The 21,138-nt window shown below is 34.1% G+C and overlaps 1 protein-coding gene across 5 annotated transcripts in view; it reads left to right on the top strand.

Moving 5' to 3' along the window:
• The first annotated feature begins 6 nt into the window (after window positions 1-6).
• Window positions 7-21,138, top strand: part of SASS6 (SAS-6 centriolar assembly protein) — a 36,467-nt gene continuing 15,335 nt past the window's right edge. For 2 of the 5 annotated variants that reach the window (XM_006919559.3, XM_025052295.1), the window contains exons 1-13: window positions 7-317; window positions 5,722-5,782; window positions 7,557-7,636; window positions 8,052-8,156; window positions 9,060-9,231; window positions 9,869-9,934; window positions 10,793-10,912; window positions 14,785-14,976; window positions 17,578-17,772; window positions 17,877-17,966; window positions 18,044-18,223; window positions 18,597-18,678; window positions 19,336-19,472. In XM_006919559.3, coding sequence (XP_006919621.2) covers window positions 31-317; window positions 5,722-5,782; window positions 7,557-7,636; window positions 8,052-8,156; window positions 9,060-9,231; window positions 9,869-9,934; window positions 10,793-10,912; window positions 14,785-14,976; window positions 17,578-17,772; window positions 17,877-17,966; window positions 18,044-18,223; window positions 18,597-18,678; window positions 19,336-19,472 — 1,767 coding nt within the window. In that variant the 5' untranslated portion in view covers window positions 7-30. Of the gene's footprint in view, window positions 318-5,721; window positions 5,783-7,556; window positions 7,637-8,051; window positions 8,157-9,059; window positions 9,232-9,868; window positions 9,935-10,375; window positions 10,457-10,792; window positions 10,913-14,784; window positions 14,977-17,577; window positions 17,773-17,876; window positions 17,967-18,043; window positions 18,224-18,596; window positions 18,679-19,335; window positions 19,473-21,138 lie in introns of all 5 variants that reach the window. The other 3 variants (XM_025052293.1, XM_025052296.1, XM_025052294.1) reach the window with 3 other exon arrangements.

Below are 21,138 nucleotides of genomic sequence, written 5' to 3'. Positions count from 1 at the left end.
GATGGCTGCCTCGGGTCCCGCCACGCGTTAATGCCCGGAACTACAACCCCACGCCCTGCAAAACCGGAAAAGGCTGATGGTGGCTGGCGGGGCCCAAACCTCCTTCGCCTTCCGTCTATTTTTTTCCCCGCCTCCTCAGCGGAAGCCGAGCGCCAAACTCAAACTTTAGCTGGACTTGTACAGCTTTCAGGCCAGCCCCGCCCGTCGGGCCTGTTGGACTTTTCCGCACACCCGCCGGGGCAGCGGTCCAACATGAGCCAAGTTCTGTTCCAGCAGCTAGTCCCGTTGCAGGTGAAGTGCAAAGACTGCGAAGAGAGGTGAGGTCCGCGTTCCCGGGTGCCGGCGAGTGGCGGTTGGGGTCGGGCCAAGGGGGGAAGATGGCGGCTCCGGCCAGTGGGCACCGGTCTGTGGCTGGGCGTGGGGCCGGTGTTCTCGGGACGCCGAGACGGACCCAGCTTGGACCTAGTGGTTACCTCTTTCACCGAGTCGGCCGTTGCGGAGGGTACGGAATGGTGTGAGGAAATGGGAAGCTGACTCGCATCTGGTTAATGTCAAAACAAACAAACAAAAAAATCTCAACTCTGAACGGAACCGTGGAGATTATAGTTTTATTTACTCTTTGCTTTTGACAGATAAGAACTGTGACCCAGAGAAGTTAAATAATTTATGCGAGGGCTCACAGCGAGTTCACGGCAGGGCTGGCTCTAGGACTCAGGCCTTGACCCCTCAGCCTTTTTTTACGCTCTCCTTTGAGTCATATTGGAAGTAAATCTAAGCTTCAATTTAAGAGAATTTAGTATTATGGTGTCTTGCCTCTTCACATTTAATAAAAATAAAGTAAGTTACATTTATTCGGCTACAGAGAATAGGGAAACGAGAAATTCCATTCATTTATTTTTTCATTCAGTAAATTTTGCCGACTTGCAAATCACCTTGCTGGGCAGTGGAGATAACAGTAGTCAGGAAAAACAGTTCTTGTCTTCGTACAGTTTACTGTCCAGCGGGATAGGAAATAAAGGTCCAGCTCACAAGGAAACGAAGTTACAACTTTAAGGCTGTGATATTATTGGGGTTAAGTAGAGAGAATTGACTGGGAGTCAGGAGATTTAAATTGTGTCTCAGTTGCACCACTCAAGAGCGGTCTCTGAACCTTAAGTTTCCTCATTTGTAAAATTGATAACATGCCTACCCATGTGAGGATCAAATATGAAAATGTGGTAATGTGATGTAAAAAATGAAGACATTGGTTCATTGAGTTGCCAGTAATGCGAAACTAGTATATAGTTTAATTAGTTCCAAAATCCGTTGGCAATTCAGGCAAGGAGATAGCACTAAAACCTGCACCTGGGGATGGAGATCTGTAGGTTATTTCAGTTGGTCATTCTTTTGTGCTGCCCACCGAGGGAACCGCATGTGGTTATTGGACATTCGAATTGGAGCTAATTGGAATCGATGTGCCATGAGAATAATATGCACAAAGTATTTAGAAGACTTACTATGAAAAAAAAGGAATGCAAAATATCTCAATTTTTATATTACTCATATGTTAAGATGACAATATTTGCAGTATATTGAGTTAAAATAGTTAAGCTAATTTACCTGTTTTAATTTTTTTAATGTGGCTTGTAGAAAATTTAAAACTGCATATGTGGCTCATGTGGACAAAACCTTTCTAGAATGATTATAAAAAGATGAAAGAAAGGTGAGGGCATTGTTTCTGATTCCAACATTGAAACTCCTACCTCTTTTTCATCTCATTACATTTTAACTTCCACAGCTGATAGTCTTTAAAAAAAAAAAAACAAAAAAAAAAAACAAAGAGTGTATTGGACCATGGCTAGGAAAAAAAAAAGACCAGGTGGTCCTGGGGCATGAAGTCTAAGCTACTAGCAACAGTGCCAGGTGAAAAAGCCATCCTGGAGTTGGCAAGTTTTTATACATCAAGAAGGGGGATGAAAAATGTAAGTTGTTTTTAAAAGAATTTCCACTGGCTATAGATTCAGGGGGTGGGAGGTCAAGCAGGGCTAAGCAGAGTCGGAAAGGAAGAAGCATCTGCTCCTGTGGATTACCTGTGGGCAACAAATTGGAAAGTTCGTGTGTAAGCCAGAAGTGGAAGCTTCTTGGGTTTGATGGCTCCTGGCTATTCTCTCTTAGATAATTGCAGAAATCGTCCCCTGGAAGTTAGTCATAAATTCCAACAGACGTACAGGAATGTGAGCAGTCTTTTTTCAGCTGACACACAGGTATTAACTGATTGCTTATTCCTGTTTCTCTTACTCTCTGGCTACTGTAATTTAATTTAGAACACCTCAGAATTTTTTTTTTCTGTCAATATTATCAACACAGTTATCTTTTAAAAACACTGTTTCAGCCTTTCACTCTTCCTGTTTAGGAACTTTTCATGTATTCATGTCACCTATAGCAGGGGCCAGCAAACTAGAACCCATGGGCCAGATGGCCCACTGCCTGTCTTTGTAAATAAAATTTTATTGGAATGCAGCCATTCTCATTTGTTAAAGAATTGTCTGTGGCTGCTTTTGTGCTACAAGGGCAGAGATGGGTAATTGTGACAGAGATCTAATGGTCCACAAAGCCTAAAATATTTGATGCCTGGCCCTTTACTGAAAAAGTTTGCTGACCCCTGACCTAAAGTAAAAACAATGCAGACTCTTCAGTTAAGTTTTTAAGGGCAGTTCAGCTCAACAAATAAATTTATGAATACTTAACTATGTACCAGGAACTGTCCTAGGTGCTGAGATTATAAAGCTCTCTGCCTCCTCACCCCCAACCACCACCAACAAAAAACGTTTTCATTCTGGTCCTTAAAGAACTCACCCTTTAATAGGGGAAACAAAAGATTTTCCTTCGAAGAGACAGCATAGCACGGGTTTGAGTTCAGGCCCTGCAGCTGGACTGTCTGAGTTTAAATCCCAGTTCTGCCACATACTGACTGATTTTATACAATTTTTTTTTTTAACTTAACGTCTCTGCCATTTTTAAGTTGATAATAAAAGTACCTGCCTCGTGGGATTATTATGAACATGAAATGAGTTAATACATGTAAAGTGCTCACTTAGAACAGTGCCCAGAGCATACTAAGCATTTACGAAACATTATTAAAGTGTGATTAATGCATGAAGCAATATAAATATACCAGAGTCACAGAAAAGGAGGAGATTCAATTGAAGACAGTGGCGATGCTCAGAGAACTCTGGAGGAAAGTGATGCAAATTTTTAAGCCTGTGATTTGACACCAACGTGCTTTTTCATTTTGTTTCCCAGCTCCTTGCCCCAATATACTAGTCACACTAGACTACTCGTTAGCTTCTAAATGTACCTGATAATCTCTAGTACCATAACTTTACTCCTGCTTCAAATGCTTCCCTCTGCCTCAAATGCTTTATCTTTCATAACCTTTAAGGGCTGTCTTAAATCTCTTCACCACAGCGACCTTTTCAAAGTTGCCTACGTTGAAATTAATTACCCTCATTGATTTATTAAATAACATGCTGTAGGTAAAAGATCTGAGTTTCAATTTGGACTCTGCAATGTGACCTTAACCGGGTTTGTAACTGTGCACCTCAGGTTCTTCTTTTGTAAGACAGAGATAATATTTACGTAACAAGATTGTTACTGTTAAATAAGATGATATATTTAAGGGACCTGGCAGTTAGTCGTGTAGATACTTAATTATAGTGACCCTTCCCTCCCCTCTTTTGAAGCCCTAAAACACAATCAGAAGCAGATCTGGAGTAAAGTCATTTAATCTGATCTCAGTTTGAGGACATGACTGTGTTTACTTCTGTTTGTATCCCTAGCACCCAGCACAGTACCTGGCTTAGAGTAGCCTTTGTTTGTTTGAACTGAGAGTTTAAGGCCACAGCTACTAGGTGGCAGAGGTGGGCTGGAATCCAGTTCTGCTCATGCCAAATTTAACTGACAGGGAAGATGTTATGCAGATTCATGCATTGTTGAGTGTGACATTTATTTTGAGAAATAGCATTTTTAATTGTTTTTATTTTGTTTTATATTGTTGCTATTTGCATTAACCATGACAATGGAGAAAATAAGACTTGTAATTTCAGATAGTATATCCTCTGAAAGCTTAGATTTTTCTATAAGATTTTGGGGCAGGGGTTGAAGTAAACATGGGGAATAGATTTAATTTATGGGCATTTCCTCCTTTTTTTCCTCCCAACATCTAATGCATATAGACATTTGGAATATCATTAATATAATGGGGAAATTATCATATTAATATAACTTCTAGTATTTAAAGAATATTAAGTGGATGCTTCTTGAATTTTTTTTACAAGTTTATCAAGTGTGACAGGACTTATAAAACTGTAACTCATCATAGTGATTTAGTTACCAACTACAATGCCATACCACTATGGCAGTATGTACAAAAAAAAAAAATCTTCAAAAGATTAAAACCAAATATAATGACATTATAGAGCTGAAAAGACCCTCATAAACCTCAGTTATCTTACAAATTAGGAAATTGAAAGGATTCTCCCCATCAAGAATGCTTAATTTAAGTGTGTAATTGGAATAGCATCTAATTTGCTTCACATTTATTGCTCTAGATACTAGAAATAGAAACAAAACATTCTCTTGTTTAAAAGACAGTTCTTCCCATCTTCGTGGTTTTCACCAGTGCTGCTTGTTCGTTTTCAGATAACAGAATTTAAATTCAGACAAGTCAGAATTTAAAAAAATCCAAACCATTGAATCTGGCCTTGGTCAACCATCACCAAGTTTTTCCATCAATTCTCAGTAGTAGATAATTAGTAGTAAAATATGGAAAAGGTTTGAAACACATCTTTAGAAGAAAACTTAAAAATAGAACAAATTCTTTTTGTTTTCTTGCATTTCAGGGAAAGACCATTATTTAATTCTAGCAGAATAGTTTGCCAACCACTTAGGCAGAGATTTTTTTTTTTTTTTTTTTTTTACTAATTTCTCTCTTTATTTCTTCAAATAAATTTCTTCATTTTTTTGTTCAATTTGATTAATGTTTATGGGCACCATTATTTATACGCTTCTTTTTGATACTGGATTCTTTAAGGGGCAATGTAGAATGTGGAAAGCTATGGTTTCTTCCTCTTAGGATTTAGAGTTATTCTAGGATAAGACAGATAGTAATAAATGTGTTGACAATGGTTCTGTGGATTATATTGCATAGAGAGTATACTGAGCATATGTTGTCTATGGTTCTGAAAAAAAAAATTGTATATGCATAAGGGTAGGAATCATTTCTTTGACTCTAAAAATTCCAATATTTTAATATTCACATTTTAAGTTCTTCAAGTGCATTTTTTAATAAGTCATTCGATTATTTGAATTGGTAATATTTTTAATGTGCAAAGTTATTAAACTGATGATTTGTCTTTCAATAAATGCTCTTTTAGAACCAGGGCGTTAAGATTATATACCAGGCTAGTACTAGGTATTGCAAATCATTTATCTCATTTAATCCTCACAGGAACCCTGTTTTACTGGAGATAAAAATTTACCTCAGGTTAAAAACCTGATTACTACTTGTGGAAGAACAAGACCTTAAACTTCAAATCCAGAGTGGCCAACATCTGTTCATAAGTTAGGGAATATCTGTGGAAGATGTTGTAGCTTAAAGTGGAAAATTTAGCTAATGCAAATGATAATGATTACTCATTTCATGTGACTGTTTCTGATAGTTGGGCATATCTTTTCATACAGGAGAGTAAGTGTTAGAGTGAGCATTGAACTACAATCAGTTTCTAATCCAGTTCACAGAAAGGTTGGTATTCATTTTTCTTGAAATATAATTTCTGTACATTATAGGTAATTATTTTTGTTCTTTAAGAATGTGAGATCTTGTTACATCCATCTTTTTAATTTTGGGCCATTTTGTAACTTGCAGATCCATGGTGGTAGAATATACTAAGACAACAACCAAGAGATTATTATACCATATATTTCTAAAGTATACAAAAATGGGGATTGAGAGAACAGATTCCTTAGGTTTGCCCAATACAGTTATGAATGCTAGAATGTTTATGGCTACCCTATAGAATTGGCCTTTCATGGTTTAAATTTGAGAACAGAATGAATTGAAGCTCTGCAGGGAAATATTCTTGAATTGTTACCTTTGGAAGAGGCATTTAGAGCATCAGTCCTTTGTGGTCTTCAAAAGTATGAGTCATTAACATGTGAGTACAGAATAGAAGGCTGAGAAATAGAGCATCTGTTTTCTCTGTGTCATAGCTTTCCTAAAACATATTCAAGGATCTAGTAGCATTAGTAGCAGCTTCAGTTTTATTTTTTTTATAGCACCTTGGTGTGGATTTCAAAAGTACTTTCAAGTACGGCACAGGGAATATAGTCCATAATATTGTAATAACTGTATGGTGTCAGGGTGTACTAGATATATGGGTGATCACTTCGTAAGTAATATAAATGTCTAACTACTATGCTGTACACCAGAAATTAATATAATATCGAATGTCAACTGATTGAAAAAAAAAGAATTAAAAAATACATCAGTGGAAGCTGCCCTAGGAAAAGGGCATTCTGAGGCAGAGCAAATACCTAGCTTGCTAATTTTCCAGGATAGAGATTATTTATTACACTTCTTTCATGTTATTTCTTATGCCTACTATGCCTCTTCATTTTCTACCTTTACTCATAAGTGGTTTAGATTTTTCTAGGACCCTTAACAATTCCTCAGTACCCACAAGTAGATTTCAGGTGGACACTTATTCTTAACATGAATGTTTATTTCTTTATCAGTCCTCCATCATCTGTATGTTAAACCTGTTTATTTCTTTATCAGTCCTCCATTATCTGTATATTAAACCTGTTTTCTTTATACCACTGTTCTCTGAAGTACATAATTTCTATGTACTTTTCTGTCAGCTTTAGCTGCTGTGATGGTCTGCCACACTGTAAACTTAAATACCTGGAAAGTGGTCTTTATGAACGGTATTGAATTCATTTGAAACTGAAAACAGATGGGGTTCCACTTCAGTGGCCACCTGTAGTAGGAGAGAATGGGCTCTTAGGAAGAAGCCCTGGCAACATGTCACCTGATACTCCTTCTGCCTGGGAAACAAACGCTCCTTTTTTTCTAGGGTGGATGATTGTTTGTAATTTCTGCTGATGTACTTGCCACTTTTGAAATACCAGACAACTAACTTGAAAGAAACCGAAAATATAATTGAATATGATATAGTCAGTGGTAAAGAATGTTTTGTCCTGGTATCATAGTTCAGCAAGGGCTGGATCTGAGTTTTCCTAAGCCTCTGCTAGGATGATATTCCTAAATTTAAAACTCCTAGCATTTACTTACCTTTGTAGACCCCCATGTGTCTCTCAGAAGCAGAATATCTACCCCTTTTTAAGATTTTAAGTCTGTAAAGACTAATGAAAACCCAGTAGCACCAGAAAATAAAGTTATCTGAAGTATAATGATAATACATTAAATGTTATTGGATGATTTCACTTCTAAGAAGGAGGAAATTAGTCTAAAAGCCAGATTTACTAAAAACATTAAAAATTACTCTCTCTTTTAGGATTTAGTTATTCGTCTGACTGATGATACTGATCCATTTTTCCTGTATATCCTTGTCATATCTGAGGAAGATTTTCAGAGGTAACTAAATTTATTTTTCTGGTCTTATAATTAGTAATAAGTATGTTTTTAAGTTTTATGAATGTATTGGTACTATTCTCTTTGAAATAAATACCTGTAGGAACATTTAGGTATTTTGGGAACATTAAACTAGTTATAATTATTCAGAATGTTTTTGAAAATAAATATTTTATTGTCAGAGTTTTGTTTAAAATATGTCAGAAACAATAAAAAAAATAAAATATCTCAGAAAATTGGAGCTTTAGTTAAATTTATTGACCTTTTCCCTCTTATTGAATAAATTCTATAAATATAAAAGTTCCTTTGTTTATTTCTTGATTATGGGTAGTCAGTAAATAAAAAAGAATCTTTCAGGATGTTGAGTATAATTAAAAATAATAATTACATTTAAAATCTTTTTCTGTCTTCTGTACAGTTTAAAATTCCAGCAGGGTCTTCTGGTAGACTTTTTAGCTTTCCCACAAAAATTTATAGATCTCCTTCAGCAATGTACTCAAGAACATGCCAAAGAAATTCCAAGGTAAGTCTCAAGAGAACACTGCATTATTAAACTTCTCTTAAGACAACCTCTTCTGCATAAGACAAGTGGATGGCAAAATATTTTCTATGTATTTTAAGTACCCCTGTGTATTATTAAAACTGGGATTGGGCTCCATTGAATCTCAAATTAATGAATTAATCTCATGATTAAAATCAAATATTTACCCCTTAATTTTCATTTTTTGACAGCTATTAAAATCAGTACTATTAATAGCATCAAGTATATATTTTTATATACTTGGAATTTGGAAAAAGAGAAGAATAAGCTTTTGTGTGTTTGTGTATTGATATTCATGCATGCTAATTCATGATCTTTTTATTGTAAAGTTCACCAACATTTTATATATTGGTCCATCAACCAATGGCTCTTGATTGAATTAATTATTTCATTAGGAACTACAAGATTATACTTTTCTAATTTCATTATTTTTCTATATTAGGTATAATTTTTCTATAAAGAAGAACTTCCCAACTCTTCCATTAGGGCTATTTGATTACTCTGAAAATTCATACAGGAAAGAATAAATGCTTTATTCTTTTAAATTGTCAATTTTCAAAGTAAGGAGTTGTAACTCTAGTTATTTTTGTGGTTTCAGTGATTTTTTAAATTTATTTTTTAGTTTTTTGCTTTCCCTCGTCTCATTTTGAACTCATGGACGTTTATATAGTCACTCTTTTCTTGTCCATTTATACATTTTACTATTTACACCAATTTACCCAATTTTATCACTGAGAGTTCTTTGATATTGGCCCCTGTGATTCCAATATGCCCCTCTTCCTGATCATTCTAATCATTGATGATCCATTGAGTCATAGCACATGATTTAATGGAGAGTTTCACTATCTCATGAATGTGATATAATGTGATACTTTCTTTCCAAAGGTTTTTGTTACAGTTAGTTTCTCCTGCAGCTGTTTTGGATAACTCTCCTGCCTTTTTAAATGTGGTAGAGACAAATCCTTTTAAGCATCTTACACATCTCTCACTAAAACTTTTACCTGGAAGCGATGTGGAAATAAAGAAGTTTCTAGCAGGCTGTTTGAAATGTAGTAAGGTAAGATTTAAATTTAAGTTATTCTTTTAAAATAAGTACCAAAGGACTCTGATAAATCACTGAAGGGCGGTATTGCTTTTAGTTTTTGTTTTCTGAATAAAGATGTCCAGCAAATTTTTATAACATGTAATAAATTTATTTTATTGTTTTTCATCTGGTCAGGGTACTACAAGGATAGAACTGGCTCAGGAATTGAGAAATTTAGGTCCCAAGGTTTTTACTAATTTTCAGTGATCTTTGGCAGGTCACTTAAACTCTTGGTGTGATGTTTTCATCAGCTGGTAGTTATGTATGGAAATATCTATCCTATCTTAAATGAAATAAAGTATATTACTCTAACTATATGAGGTGTACGGCATGAAGAAACAACATTGGGTTGCCTCTTAAGAGTTTTCAGAAAATCTCTTTAGGCAAATGCTATAGATTGGTGCATCTCAAAATGTAAGGGTATGCAAATTTTCTGGGAATCTTGCTCATGCAGATTGTGACTCAAAAGGTCTGAGGTTGGACCTAAGAGTCTGCATTTCTAACAGACTCCCAGGGTGATGCTGGTGCTGAACTTTGCTACACTTTGATTAGCACAGCTAGATGATTAAGTTAAATTGTAAACTACATAATTTAATTTTTTTATAAACAGGAAGAAAAATTATCATTGACGCAATCACTAGAGGATGTCACTAGGCAACTGAATTTCGCACAAAAGGTAATTCAAATTTCATTTTGTTTTTGTAAGTCATCCAAACATTTGCTCTGAATTGCTTCTTGAATCCAATCCAGGCTTTTGTGTACTTTTCTTTCAGAGCATACTACCACAGAATTCCCTCTCCTTTTTGCCGCCCTTCCCCTACCAGTTAATTATCTTAATCCAATGCTTTTTCTCTTTGATATTTTGTTCCATCCATGCATTTCTGTTATCCTCAGTATTACACATTCCCTCTGTCTTCATTAAATAAGATAATATTTGGTATCTGTCACATGTTAGTTCTCTGCCCCTCATTTACTTACCTCATTCCTCTTGTCTAAAATGGCCTTTCAGCTCCTGTCTTGTAAACCTTTCCCTTCTTTTCTTTTGTTATGTTTAAAATTAATTCATCTGATAGGCTTATCATCATTTCAGTTATGGCTACTACCTTTTTGCCTCTAGTTCTTGAAATTGAGGACCAAAGTACCTGATAAGCTACATGACTTCAGGCAGAAAATATCCTGCACAACATGGACCATCGTGGTACTCTGTGTCACTAGGTTTTATGTGTATAAATGAGCTACTTCTTAGGACTGATTTGCTCTACCCTGGATTGCTTCTTAATGCCAGAGGAGAGGATTGGGTGGTTACCAGCCAGATTTAACTAAAAGATTAAACATAATTACTTGATCAGTGGGACATTTCAGATGTAAAGTTGCTTGCTTTCTAATCTTAATTTCCTCAACTTTAAAAATCTTTGAGTATGTGTTGAAACCTGTGATTCCATTTTCTTTAATATCCTTGTAAATATTGCCGTGTTTTAATCTGATAACCTGTTCAGGAGACTGTCTTAATATTTTGTATTGAACTCTAATACAGACATTATCAGAAAAAATCCAAGAATTAGATAAGTTACGGAATGAATGGGCATCACACACAGCAGCATTGTCAAATAAGCATTCTCAGGAACTGACAAACGAGAAGGAAAAAGCCTTGCAGGTATGAACATTAAAAAAAAACTGGAAAAATATTTTGTCATTGCTGTTAGTCATTTTGTTAATTATAAAGTAATATATGCTTGCTTTAAAATTTTCAGACTTTACAGAAGTATATAAAAATTAAGTCTCTCCTTTAAAGTCTTACTACCTAGAGATAATCTATAAACATTTTGATGTGTTTTTTAGACTTTTTTGTATATTTTTAAATAACACATTTATAGATACTGTTTATAAATTTTGAAATATGTAAATTATATATAATTATAGATATGTACATACATAGTAGATTTTGCTTTTGTTCTGTACTAACGAGGTTCTATTGGATATATCGACTAACTTTTTTCAGCTAACGTGACATAGCTGTCATTATCAGTTCAGATATTCCTTTTTAGTGGATGCAGAGTATACATTATTTGGATGTAACAAATTATTTACCCAACCGGTGGACATTTAAATGCTTCATAATTTGATTATTGCAAATAATACTGCAATGAACATTCTTTGTTCCTAGAAATGAGATTGCAGTATACCCATATAAAATATTAATAGATATTGCAAATTTGCCACCCAGAAGTGTACCAAATGGAATCCCAAAACAGTGTTGGCAGTACTTATATATTCATACTCTTGTTACTATTATTAATTTTCTTAATATTTGCCACCTGATAGGTATTACAGTAGCATTAGTTCTAATTTATATCCCATAGATTTTTAGTAAAGATAAGCATCTTTTAAAATGACTCAGCCATTTTTATTCTGTGGATTACCTTTTAATATCTTTTGCTTTTTCTGTGTGACTATCCTTTTCTACTGCTTTGTAGTATGGATTTATTTTTTACCTTTTATATTATAGCTTTTTTAATATTAAATTTTATTTTTGTTTTTATGTACTTCACTAGATGTTTGCTTTTAGGGTACAGCTTGATATTTTTGTGTGTAACTTTCATACGAATTAAGATTCAGAAAAGTGTACCATCTCTCAGGGTTCCTTTATTTGCCTTCTCAATTGCTATCATACTCCCACAGGCGGTCCTCACTCTTCCCACTTCTGTCATCATTGATAAGTTTTGCCTGTTCTTAAACTTCATATATATGGAATCATACAGTATGTACTTATTTGTGTGTGACTTCCTTTACTCGACATGGTATTTTTGAGATTCAGTTCTGTTCTCGTGTATTTCATTTTATTGTTGTGTTGTATTCTGTTATACAAACATACCATAATTTATGTTTTTTCCTGTTGGTAGACATTTGGTATTTCTGATATTTTGCTATTACTAATTAAACTGTAAACATTCTTGTACATTTCTTTTTGTGAACGCGTGGACTCATTTTCCTTGGGTATATATTTACGGTTGGAATAGCTAGGTTCTAGTGTTGGCCTGTGTTTAGTGTTAGTAGATAAAGTGTGTATGCTAGTTTACACTGCCATTCTGTGGGTGTGTAATAGTACCTTAATGAGACTTAATGGTTTGTCTGTTTTTTTAGTGTTTTTGAAGAACCACTTTTTCATTTCAGTAATTGGTTCTCAGGAACTGAGAACTGTTTTTACCTCTGTTTCATTAATTGCTGTTATTTACTACATTTTACTACATTTTGGGGTTCCATTTTCAAACAAGTTAGGTTCTAAAAGTCTTATTGTAAGAACATTTGTTTATAAATTCAAATTGACTGAAGGATTTGTTTGTATTCCTTACTGTATTTTTCTAATAGGATTGTGAATTAGTCCTTTGAGACTTTAAAAGCAGGCCGCTCTCTGCTCTTTCTGCTGATATTCTATAGGGCAGTGATTTTTAAAACTTTAATGTACTTCAGAATCGCCTGAAAAATAGAAAATGTAAATATTGTAATCCTATCCTTCACCCTTTCTTTTTCTTTATTTTTAAACAAAAACGGCAAAATTCTAATGATCACTTTATTTTTATTTCCTTTGGCCTCTGTTGCTTTTAGTGTGTTTGATTACCCTGTTAGACAATTACAGTTAGCGTCTTTGCTAGATTGCTTTTTTCATCTTGATTGTTCCTTCAGTGTTTACTTCAAAGGTTGCATTTTCAGTTTTATATGGACTCTTTCCTGTTTTATTTCTTTTGCTCCCTTCTGCTCTCCTTTCCAGTTTTCCAAAAATGAGGGAATCCTTAAAGTAATAATGTAAAATTCCCAAAGTATTTTATGAGAGAGAGAATCCCCTCCACTTGTGGTAGGAATGTTTGAATGGGTACACTTTTCTGGAGTGTAGTTTTGGAACTTGTATCAAGCTTTATGTTTGTTTACGTTCTTTGACCTATAATTGATCATAAGGCAATAATCTGAATTTGGGGAGTGTCTGTGTACAAAAATATTAATCATAGTTTTAGTTTTATTTGTAATTGTGAAAAATTGGAAACTTATTGTCTATAGTAGGGCAGGGATTAAATGAATTAAAGTATAGCTATAGGGGAAATATTGTGCAGCTACTGAAGTATTTACAAAGAGTTTTTTAATGATGTGAGAAGGTACAAATGCTAAGAGAATAAAAAGCATGATTAAATTATATAAATAACTTGATCCTAATTTGTTAAATTTACACATGCATATTGTGCGTGTGTGGTGGGGGTGATGTCAATTTAAATATGTAAATGACTGGAAAGAAATATTCCTGAATCTTTAGAGTGACTCCCTGGATGAGTTCATGATTTCTTTGTGCCTTTAAGAACATGTATAACTTTCATAATCAGAAAAGTATACTTTATTTTTAAAAGATATTTAGGATTTGATACTGTTCTTCAATAGAAAATTATTAAAATAGGTCTGTGGTTTGATTCAAACAAGCACCAGAGATTACACAGTTAACACCAGGTTTAAATTTTACTTTTGGTAGAATGTACTAAATGTAAGATTGAACTAATGAACAATACCTTGCTGATTCCACAACTTTAGGTATTTATTTTTTCATTATGAAACATATATACTTGTAAAAAACTGAAACAGTACAATAGTGTTTAAAGCAAATACTGAAAGTTTCTTATGTACCTACTAATTTTTTTTATACAAATAGGTTCACACTATACTGTTTTGAGGTTTGCTTTTTAAAATCATATATCATTCTTTTTTATTAAAATTATTGGGGTGAAATAGGTTAACAAAATCAAATAGGTTTCAAGTGTACAATAATGTCATATGTATATTGGATTGTGTGTTCACCACTCAAAATTAAATTTCCTTCTGTCACCAAATATTTGACCCCTTTACCCTTATCTACCTCCCCCCCGCCCCACCCCGACCCTGCTTTCCTCTGGCAACCAGTAATCCGTTCTCCGTGTCCATGAGTCTTTGCTTGTTTGTCATGTTTGTTTGTTGCTTTCAGTTTTATCCCACACATGAGTGAAATCATATGGTTCTCAACTTTTTCTGTCTGAATTATTTCTCTTAGCACGATAATCTCAGGTTCCATCCATGTGGTTGCAAATGGCAGTATTTCATCTTTTCCTATGGCTGAGTAATATTCCATTGTGCATATGTACCACATCCTCTTTATCCAGTCATCTGTTGATGAAAACTTCGCTTGTTTTCTTGTCATGGCCACTGTGAATAATGCTGCTATGAACATCGAGGTGCATATATCTTTGCAGATAAATATTTTCGAGTTTTTTGGGTAAATACCCAGAAGAGGAATTGCTGCGTCATATGGTAATTCTGTTCTTAGTTTTTTGATCATATCTCATTCTTCCCTTAATCTGAAGACTGTTACATCTAAACATATGTAACAAATTATGAATGAGACATAGTGAACAGGGAAATCTTACAATTATATAGAAGAATTGTTTTTTCTTCAAATCTTCTTATATATGTATTTCTGTTTTTTTCTTTGAATTTTGGTACTATGGTATTTAATAGGCACAAGTTCAATACCAACAGCAGCATGAACAACAGAAAAAAGATTTAGAAATCCTGCATCAACGAAACGTCCAGCAGCTACAGAACAGATTGTCTGAGTTAGAAGCAACTAATAAAGACCTAACTGAAAGGAAATATAAAGGAGACTCCTCCATCAGAGAACTAAAGGCAAAACTGTCTGGTGTTGAAGAGGTATCGAGCATTGGATTACTCCCCTCTGCCCAGTATAAAAGAATGTTTTAATATGATGATTTGGTTTTAATTTGGTTATTTTATTATTTGTGCGGGCAGTGCTCCTCCGGATCTCTGCGAGGATCTCTCTGGTGGTGGAGTGATCAGTTCGGATGCTGCAAAAACATTGAGAATCTGAAATCTGATAGAAAGGGCTAATTCCAAACAGAACGGAAGTAAACTTAGATATTTTTGGTTAGAGGCTTGAAGAGCAGCTTTGGCACAGCCCTCAGACTTTTCAGTGCACTTTGAACAGCACAGTTTCTGTAGCTCAGGGTACTCAGTGTTGACAGAGCTAGTTCTTTCAGCCTACTCAACATATCAAAAAAATGAAGTTTAGTATCTAGTAATAATAATGATAATAATAGCAACGATAATTGCTAATGCTTACTGAATATTTGCTATGTGAAAGGCACTGTTTTATATGCGTTACATATATTAACTCATTTAATTCTTATAATCATTCTTTTAAAGGAGGTACTATTATTGTGCCCATTTTACAGATGATGAAACTAAGAGAAGTTAAGTAACTTGCCCAAGGTTACATAGCCAGTAAGTGGAAGAGCAAGGATTGGAACCCTCTATTATTTGCCTGTCTTTACTATTACCGCCTTGTTCTTTCAGGCAGCAGAGAAATTTTAACAAATCTTGCTGTGGTGACACATTTGTTGATGCTTTGGCATTGATGATAGACTCCTTCCTAGCATTACTATACATTATTGTCATATGAATTATCAGAAGACGTGGATTTTCTTGTCTATCATACTTAAATGCAAAGATCGCCATGTTGTTCTAACTCACAAAAGTTCCATCTCTATTTCACCAGTCTGTTGGGCTTGGAAACTCTAAAGCCTGACCAATTTTGTCTTCAGATCCTGATAGCATTCTGCCCCTAGAATAGATGTCTTTAGTTAATCCTCCCTACCTTCTTCACCTTGAAGCTTCAGTCTTCATATTACATTAGATAGTCTAAATACTTCACTATAATGCTAATTCTTCTATCTTAGCCCTGAAACTGGCCAGTGTATAAACAATGCTTCATCATGTTGATTTGTATACAATCTAATCAAAACATTTCTTCCAAGATTTGCATAAGACTTGCAAATGAGTTCTGGAGACTCTTTAACCTCTGAGTACTGTTACCTAATTATGTAAAATTATACCTTTTAGGCAATAGTGCACTAAAAATAATTGCTACCATTTGTTGAGTGTTTCCTATGCGCCAGGCAAAATGCTAAGGCAAAACGCTAAATTTACATAAGGGTTTTTGTGAAGATTAAATGAAATCTATGAAGTGTTTTATTTTACAAATGAAGGAATTGCGATTTAGGGAGATTAAGTAATTCCAAAGATAACACGGAATAGCCAAGATTTGTATTCAGGTCTGTCTGATACCAAAGTCTATGCTTCTAAAATCACAGTGGTATAATACTGTGAAATTATTTTGCGAAGTTTTTGTTAAAAACAAAAATTATCTAGGAATACTATATACTTGACTTTTCTATACTAGCAAAATTTGGTTTGGTTTTAGCCAATTGGGAAGTGATGTTTCAGACTTTTTTGTCAATTTTTAATTAGTAGTTACTGTTTGCTTGTTTTGCTTTTAAGAGTGAACCAAAGAAAGGTTTACATATTTGTCAACATGGAAACATTTGTTTTATATGTATGTATGTTATATATATAAATATGAAGAAGATAGATTATAAGACTGCATGGTGTGAGCCTTTTAAAAAAACCTGTATGTATGAGCAACAGAGATAAATGTTAACTTTAGATGATGGTTCTCACCCTTGGCTACACTTAGAATCAATTTGAGAGCTAGTAAATGTCCTCGTGTCGAGGCTATACCTCACACTAACTAAATCAGAATCTTGGGGATGGTACCAGGCAGCAGTACAGGCATACCTTGGAGGTGTTTTGGATTCGGTTCCAGACCACTGCAATAAAGCAAGTACAGTGGTTTACAAAACTTCCCAAGTGGTTTCAGTATGCAGATTAGATTGAGAGTCACTGCTTAGATGGTAGAATGCTAGGGTTTATAAATGTTATGTATTTTGAAATTCTGTTATAATGAACATTTATTACCTAAGTAAGTTTTAAAAACTAAATTTCAAGACATCAGAAAATTCTTGTCACTCATTTTTGAAACTTGTAGTAACTTACAAATCAGGATTGTTTTATTTTTCCTTGTTATTGAATTAGTTATTAATGTGTTTTACAACTGTATTCCAAATCTTGAAGAGATTTTCATGTCCTTTAAAAAACATTAGTACTAGAACTTTATTTTTTTTATTTTTTATTTTTTGCGCCAGTGGGTCTTTATCTTATTTTATTATTTATTATTATTTTTGCACTTTTTGATTGATTCATTCATTCGTTTATGGTGACATTTGTTAACAAAATCCAGCAAGTTTCAGCTGTACATCTTAATAGTAAGGCATACATATATTTACATTAGAACTTTAAAATTATTAAACACTTTATATGTTAAACATCTTAATCATAAATATGTCAGCCAACTTCTCTTTTTCACAATGCATCTTTTTTTTTTACCTCCTCTAGGAGCTCCAGCGGACTAAACAAGAAGTTCTCTCCTTGCGAAGAGAGAATTCTACACTAGATGCTGAATGTCATGAAAAAGAAAAGCATATTAATCAGCTGCAAACAAAAGTGGCTGTTTTAGAACAAGAAATTAAGGATAAGGACCAGCTTGTATTAAGAACAAAAGAAGCATTTGATACAATCCAGGAACAAAAGGTTTATTTTAAAATTTTGTAAACAAATTGATAATCACATATATAATGTGATGCTTTTCCTAAACAAATTTCCTAATTATTCTTGTTTTTAAAAATATTTATCAGGTGGCTTTAGAAGAAAATGGTGAGAAAAATCAGGTACAACTTGGAAAACTTGAAGCTACCATAAAATCATTATCAACGGAACTTCTTAAGGTTTGTTTTAAAAATTTAATGAAGCATTAATATTTTATCGGACTATGTAGAACTATACATATGAAGCTCTTTTACAGGCAAATGAAATTATCAAGAAGTTACAAGGGGATCTGAAAACTTTAATGGGTAAATTGAAACTGAAGAATACAGTTACCATTCAGCAAGAGAAACTCTTGGCTGAGAAGGAAGAAAAATTACAAAAGGAACAAAAGGAATTACAAGATGTTGGACAGTCTCTTAGAAATAAAGAGCAAGAGGTAGTTAATACTTTATGCTCCTGCGTGTGTGTGTGTGTGTGTGTGTGTGTGTGTGTGTGTGTGTAATTGCAAAGTATAACAAATTTCCTCAGATATATTTTTGAAAATTCTACTTTGTTATGTTTAAGAATGGGTTCAGCTCTTTTTGTTTTTCAAAGAACATGACTAGATTCAACAGAATTTAACCTGTTTTTGTTTGAAAAGTTATGAGTCAAACACCTCGAGTGTTTGTATGTTATGTATATTTGTTTGTGTATAGGAATGCAAATATATGGGTAAGTCGATTCCTTTAAGAATAATCAACTAATTAATAGTATTACATTTCTTCAGTTTTTTAGTCTTCATTATGCTTATTAAGATTGACATATTTCAGGTATGCAGATTACAAGAACAATTAGAAGCTACAGTTCAAAAACTTGAAGAAAGCAAACAGCTTCTAAAAAATAATGAAAAGTGTAAGTATGTTATCTTTTTATGGAAATGAGTTTTGCAATTTTAAACCGTTATATTTGAATTCATAGAAGTCTGGGAAAATCAGGATATTGCTATATACAAATAATTTCCACTTTAAATCTACTGTATTAATGTCTTTGCTATAGTAAATTATATTATCTGCCCTGTAAAACAGTTGCCAACACATATTACATGTGTCAGTAACCCAAAATTGTGTTGAAAATATTAACCATAATTTACTTTTTAAATTTTTCTTTTTTAATTGTTTTTACCTAATAGTAATAATAGGATTATTTGAAACTAAAATATAAAATTAAGCCTTTAACATTTTCTGAGTTTCTAGTATTGGTTGTCAGACATAAAAGTATGAATTTTAAACAAATCATTCTAGAAATAACAGTCTCCAGGGAGATCCTTGGCTAGCAGAAATACATACTTCTGATAGTAATAGAATGAGTCTTATGTAGCAGTTGCTAAAGCAAGAATCTTTAATGACAAAAATTTAAGTTATCCTACGTCTTTCTTTGTGATATAAGGTAGTTTTAAAACTTAAAAATTTAAAAACCTCAATATAATTTTTAAATGTTTAAAATTATTATTGGAAAAATACAAATAGTCTAATAAAATTCTTTACCTTGTTTCTTGTTCTTTTATGTAAGTAATCACATGGTTAAATAAAGAACTAAATGAAAATCAGCTAGTGAGAAAGCAAGATGTGTTGGGACCTTCTGCCACTCCACCTGTGCATTCTAGTAGCAACGCAATTAGAAGTGGAATTTCTCCTAACCCTAATGTGGTAAGATGTAAATTAAGATGTGAGTGGTCTTAGTAAATTTCCTAAAACAAAAAGTATTCCCAGATTGTTAGGAGGTCTCCGTCACTAAAAGTACTGGTACCGATAGGACTAGAGTCCTGCAGTTATTAGCAGTGGAGTAGAGTATAAGTTGCACTTGAATGGAACTTTAGGTGTACTTGCTCTTAACAAGGAGGCTGTAGTCCAAGGGCACACTTCTTTGTAAGATTCTAATAGATATAGAAATCATTTAGTATTAACTAAAATAATGCCCAGTGCTCTGAAAAACTTTAAAACACACACAGTATATAAAAGGCCTCAGGAGGGGATAACAAGGTTTAGGCTCAAGTTTGGAACTACAATGGAAGGAAGCTAAATGGGATTTCTATCAGAAAAAGAAAAGAGAAAAGCCCTGTTATCAGGCTTGTCAGCTCTAGATGCTAAAAAACACTGGCTGTGAAAGAGACGCTTTCTCTTTTCCAGGTACAGTTGTTTTGATTTTTCCTTGCAAGAAATGAGGGGAGAAAAAGAAAAGCAGCCCCTTATATCTGAGAGCTGGCTTAGTACTATCAGGTGGACCTAGGTGTTGCTGGGAGCTGGACTAGCACTCACGTTTAGGTCTGAGTGGTTTCCTGTTGGACATAAACAGTTTTACAGAATGTCATCATGAGACAAGGCCACCCTGTGACTGTGATGGATCAAGACAAAACAAGATCACTTCATAATCATGTCTGAGCACAGACAAAAATGCAAACATTGCCAAACTACAAAAATGGGCAAACATCCTCCTATCCTTGGTGACTTGAATGACTGCTGCTTTATTACCAGTTACAGCTTTGGCCTTAGTACATTTTTCCTGCCTTATTAGATAAGATTTATTCAGATACCAGTAATTTGTTATCCCTATTTTCTGCTAGCATCCAATCCATAGCAAAGCCCCAGTTTCTTAAACTGTTCCTTAAACATTGAACACATGACTAAGTCCAATAAATGAGTCCCTTTGGACATCCTCTTACTGAGACATCTCATGGTTCTTCATTGTGTACAGTCTCCCTCATTTCATGGGGCAGTAGTAAATCCAGTGTGAACAGCTATAGACATCTTTCTAGCAATTATCGACTGGAAAGCATTGGCAGAAGATTTAAAATTCAAATGCCTAATTGAATTTTTAATCTATCCCGGTGAATCAGAGTACTTGGTTTTAAAGAAGGGAAAGGATTTATGCTGAATTGGAAAAGGTGTGGGGAAAAGTGCCTGATACTGGATTACAAACTTAAAAAACTTGACAGCTTACCTTTAATGACTGATGATAAATAACCGTGTGAAAGCCAGTGAAGTACACAATTACTCCTTAAGATTTGTGTTTTCAGTTGGCCTCTTATTAAAATAAATTGTTTTCATGACATTGGTTAATGGTGGTGTTACTATGTTGAAAATTGTCAAAGCAAATAATTAGTCCATTTAAGAACACTGGTTTTGTTGATGATTCTTTTTCTACTCAATCCAACAGAAAATAATTTTTATTTTATCCCTGACTGGCCTATTGATCTCTGTCTCTAGCCCCCTACCCCCTTCTTCAGGAATGAGGGGGCCATAGTGAACCAAGATGGTTCAGAGGTCTCTGTTTTAACTTAGTTCAAAGGCAGGTCTAGTGATTTGTTTTGTCTAA

This window comes from Pteropus alecto, unplaced genomic scaffold (genome assembly GCF_000325575.1).
Source record: "Pteropus alecto unplaced genomic scaffold, ASM32557v1 scaffold106, whole genome shotgun sequence".
Lineage (NCBI taxonomy): Eukaryota > Metazoa > Chordata > Mammalia > Chiroptera > Pteropodidae > Pteropus > Pteropus alecto.
This window is presented reverse-complemented; position numbering and strand designations above follow the sequence as displayed.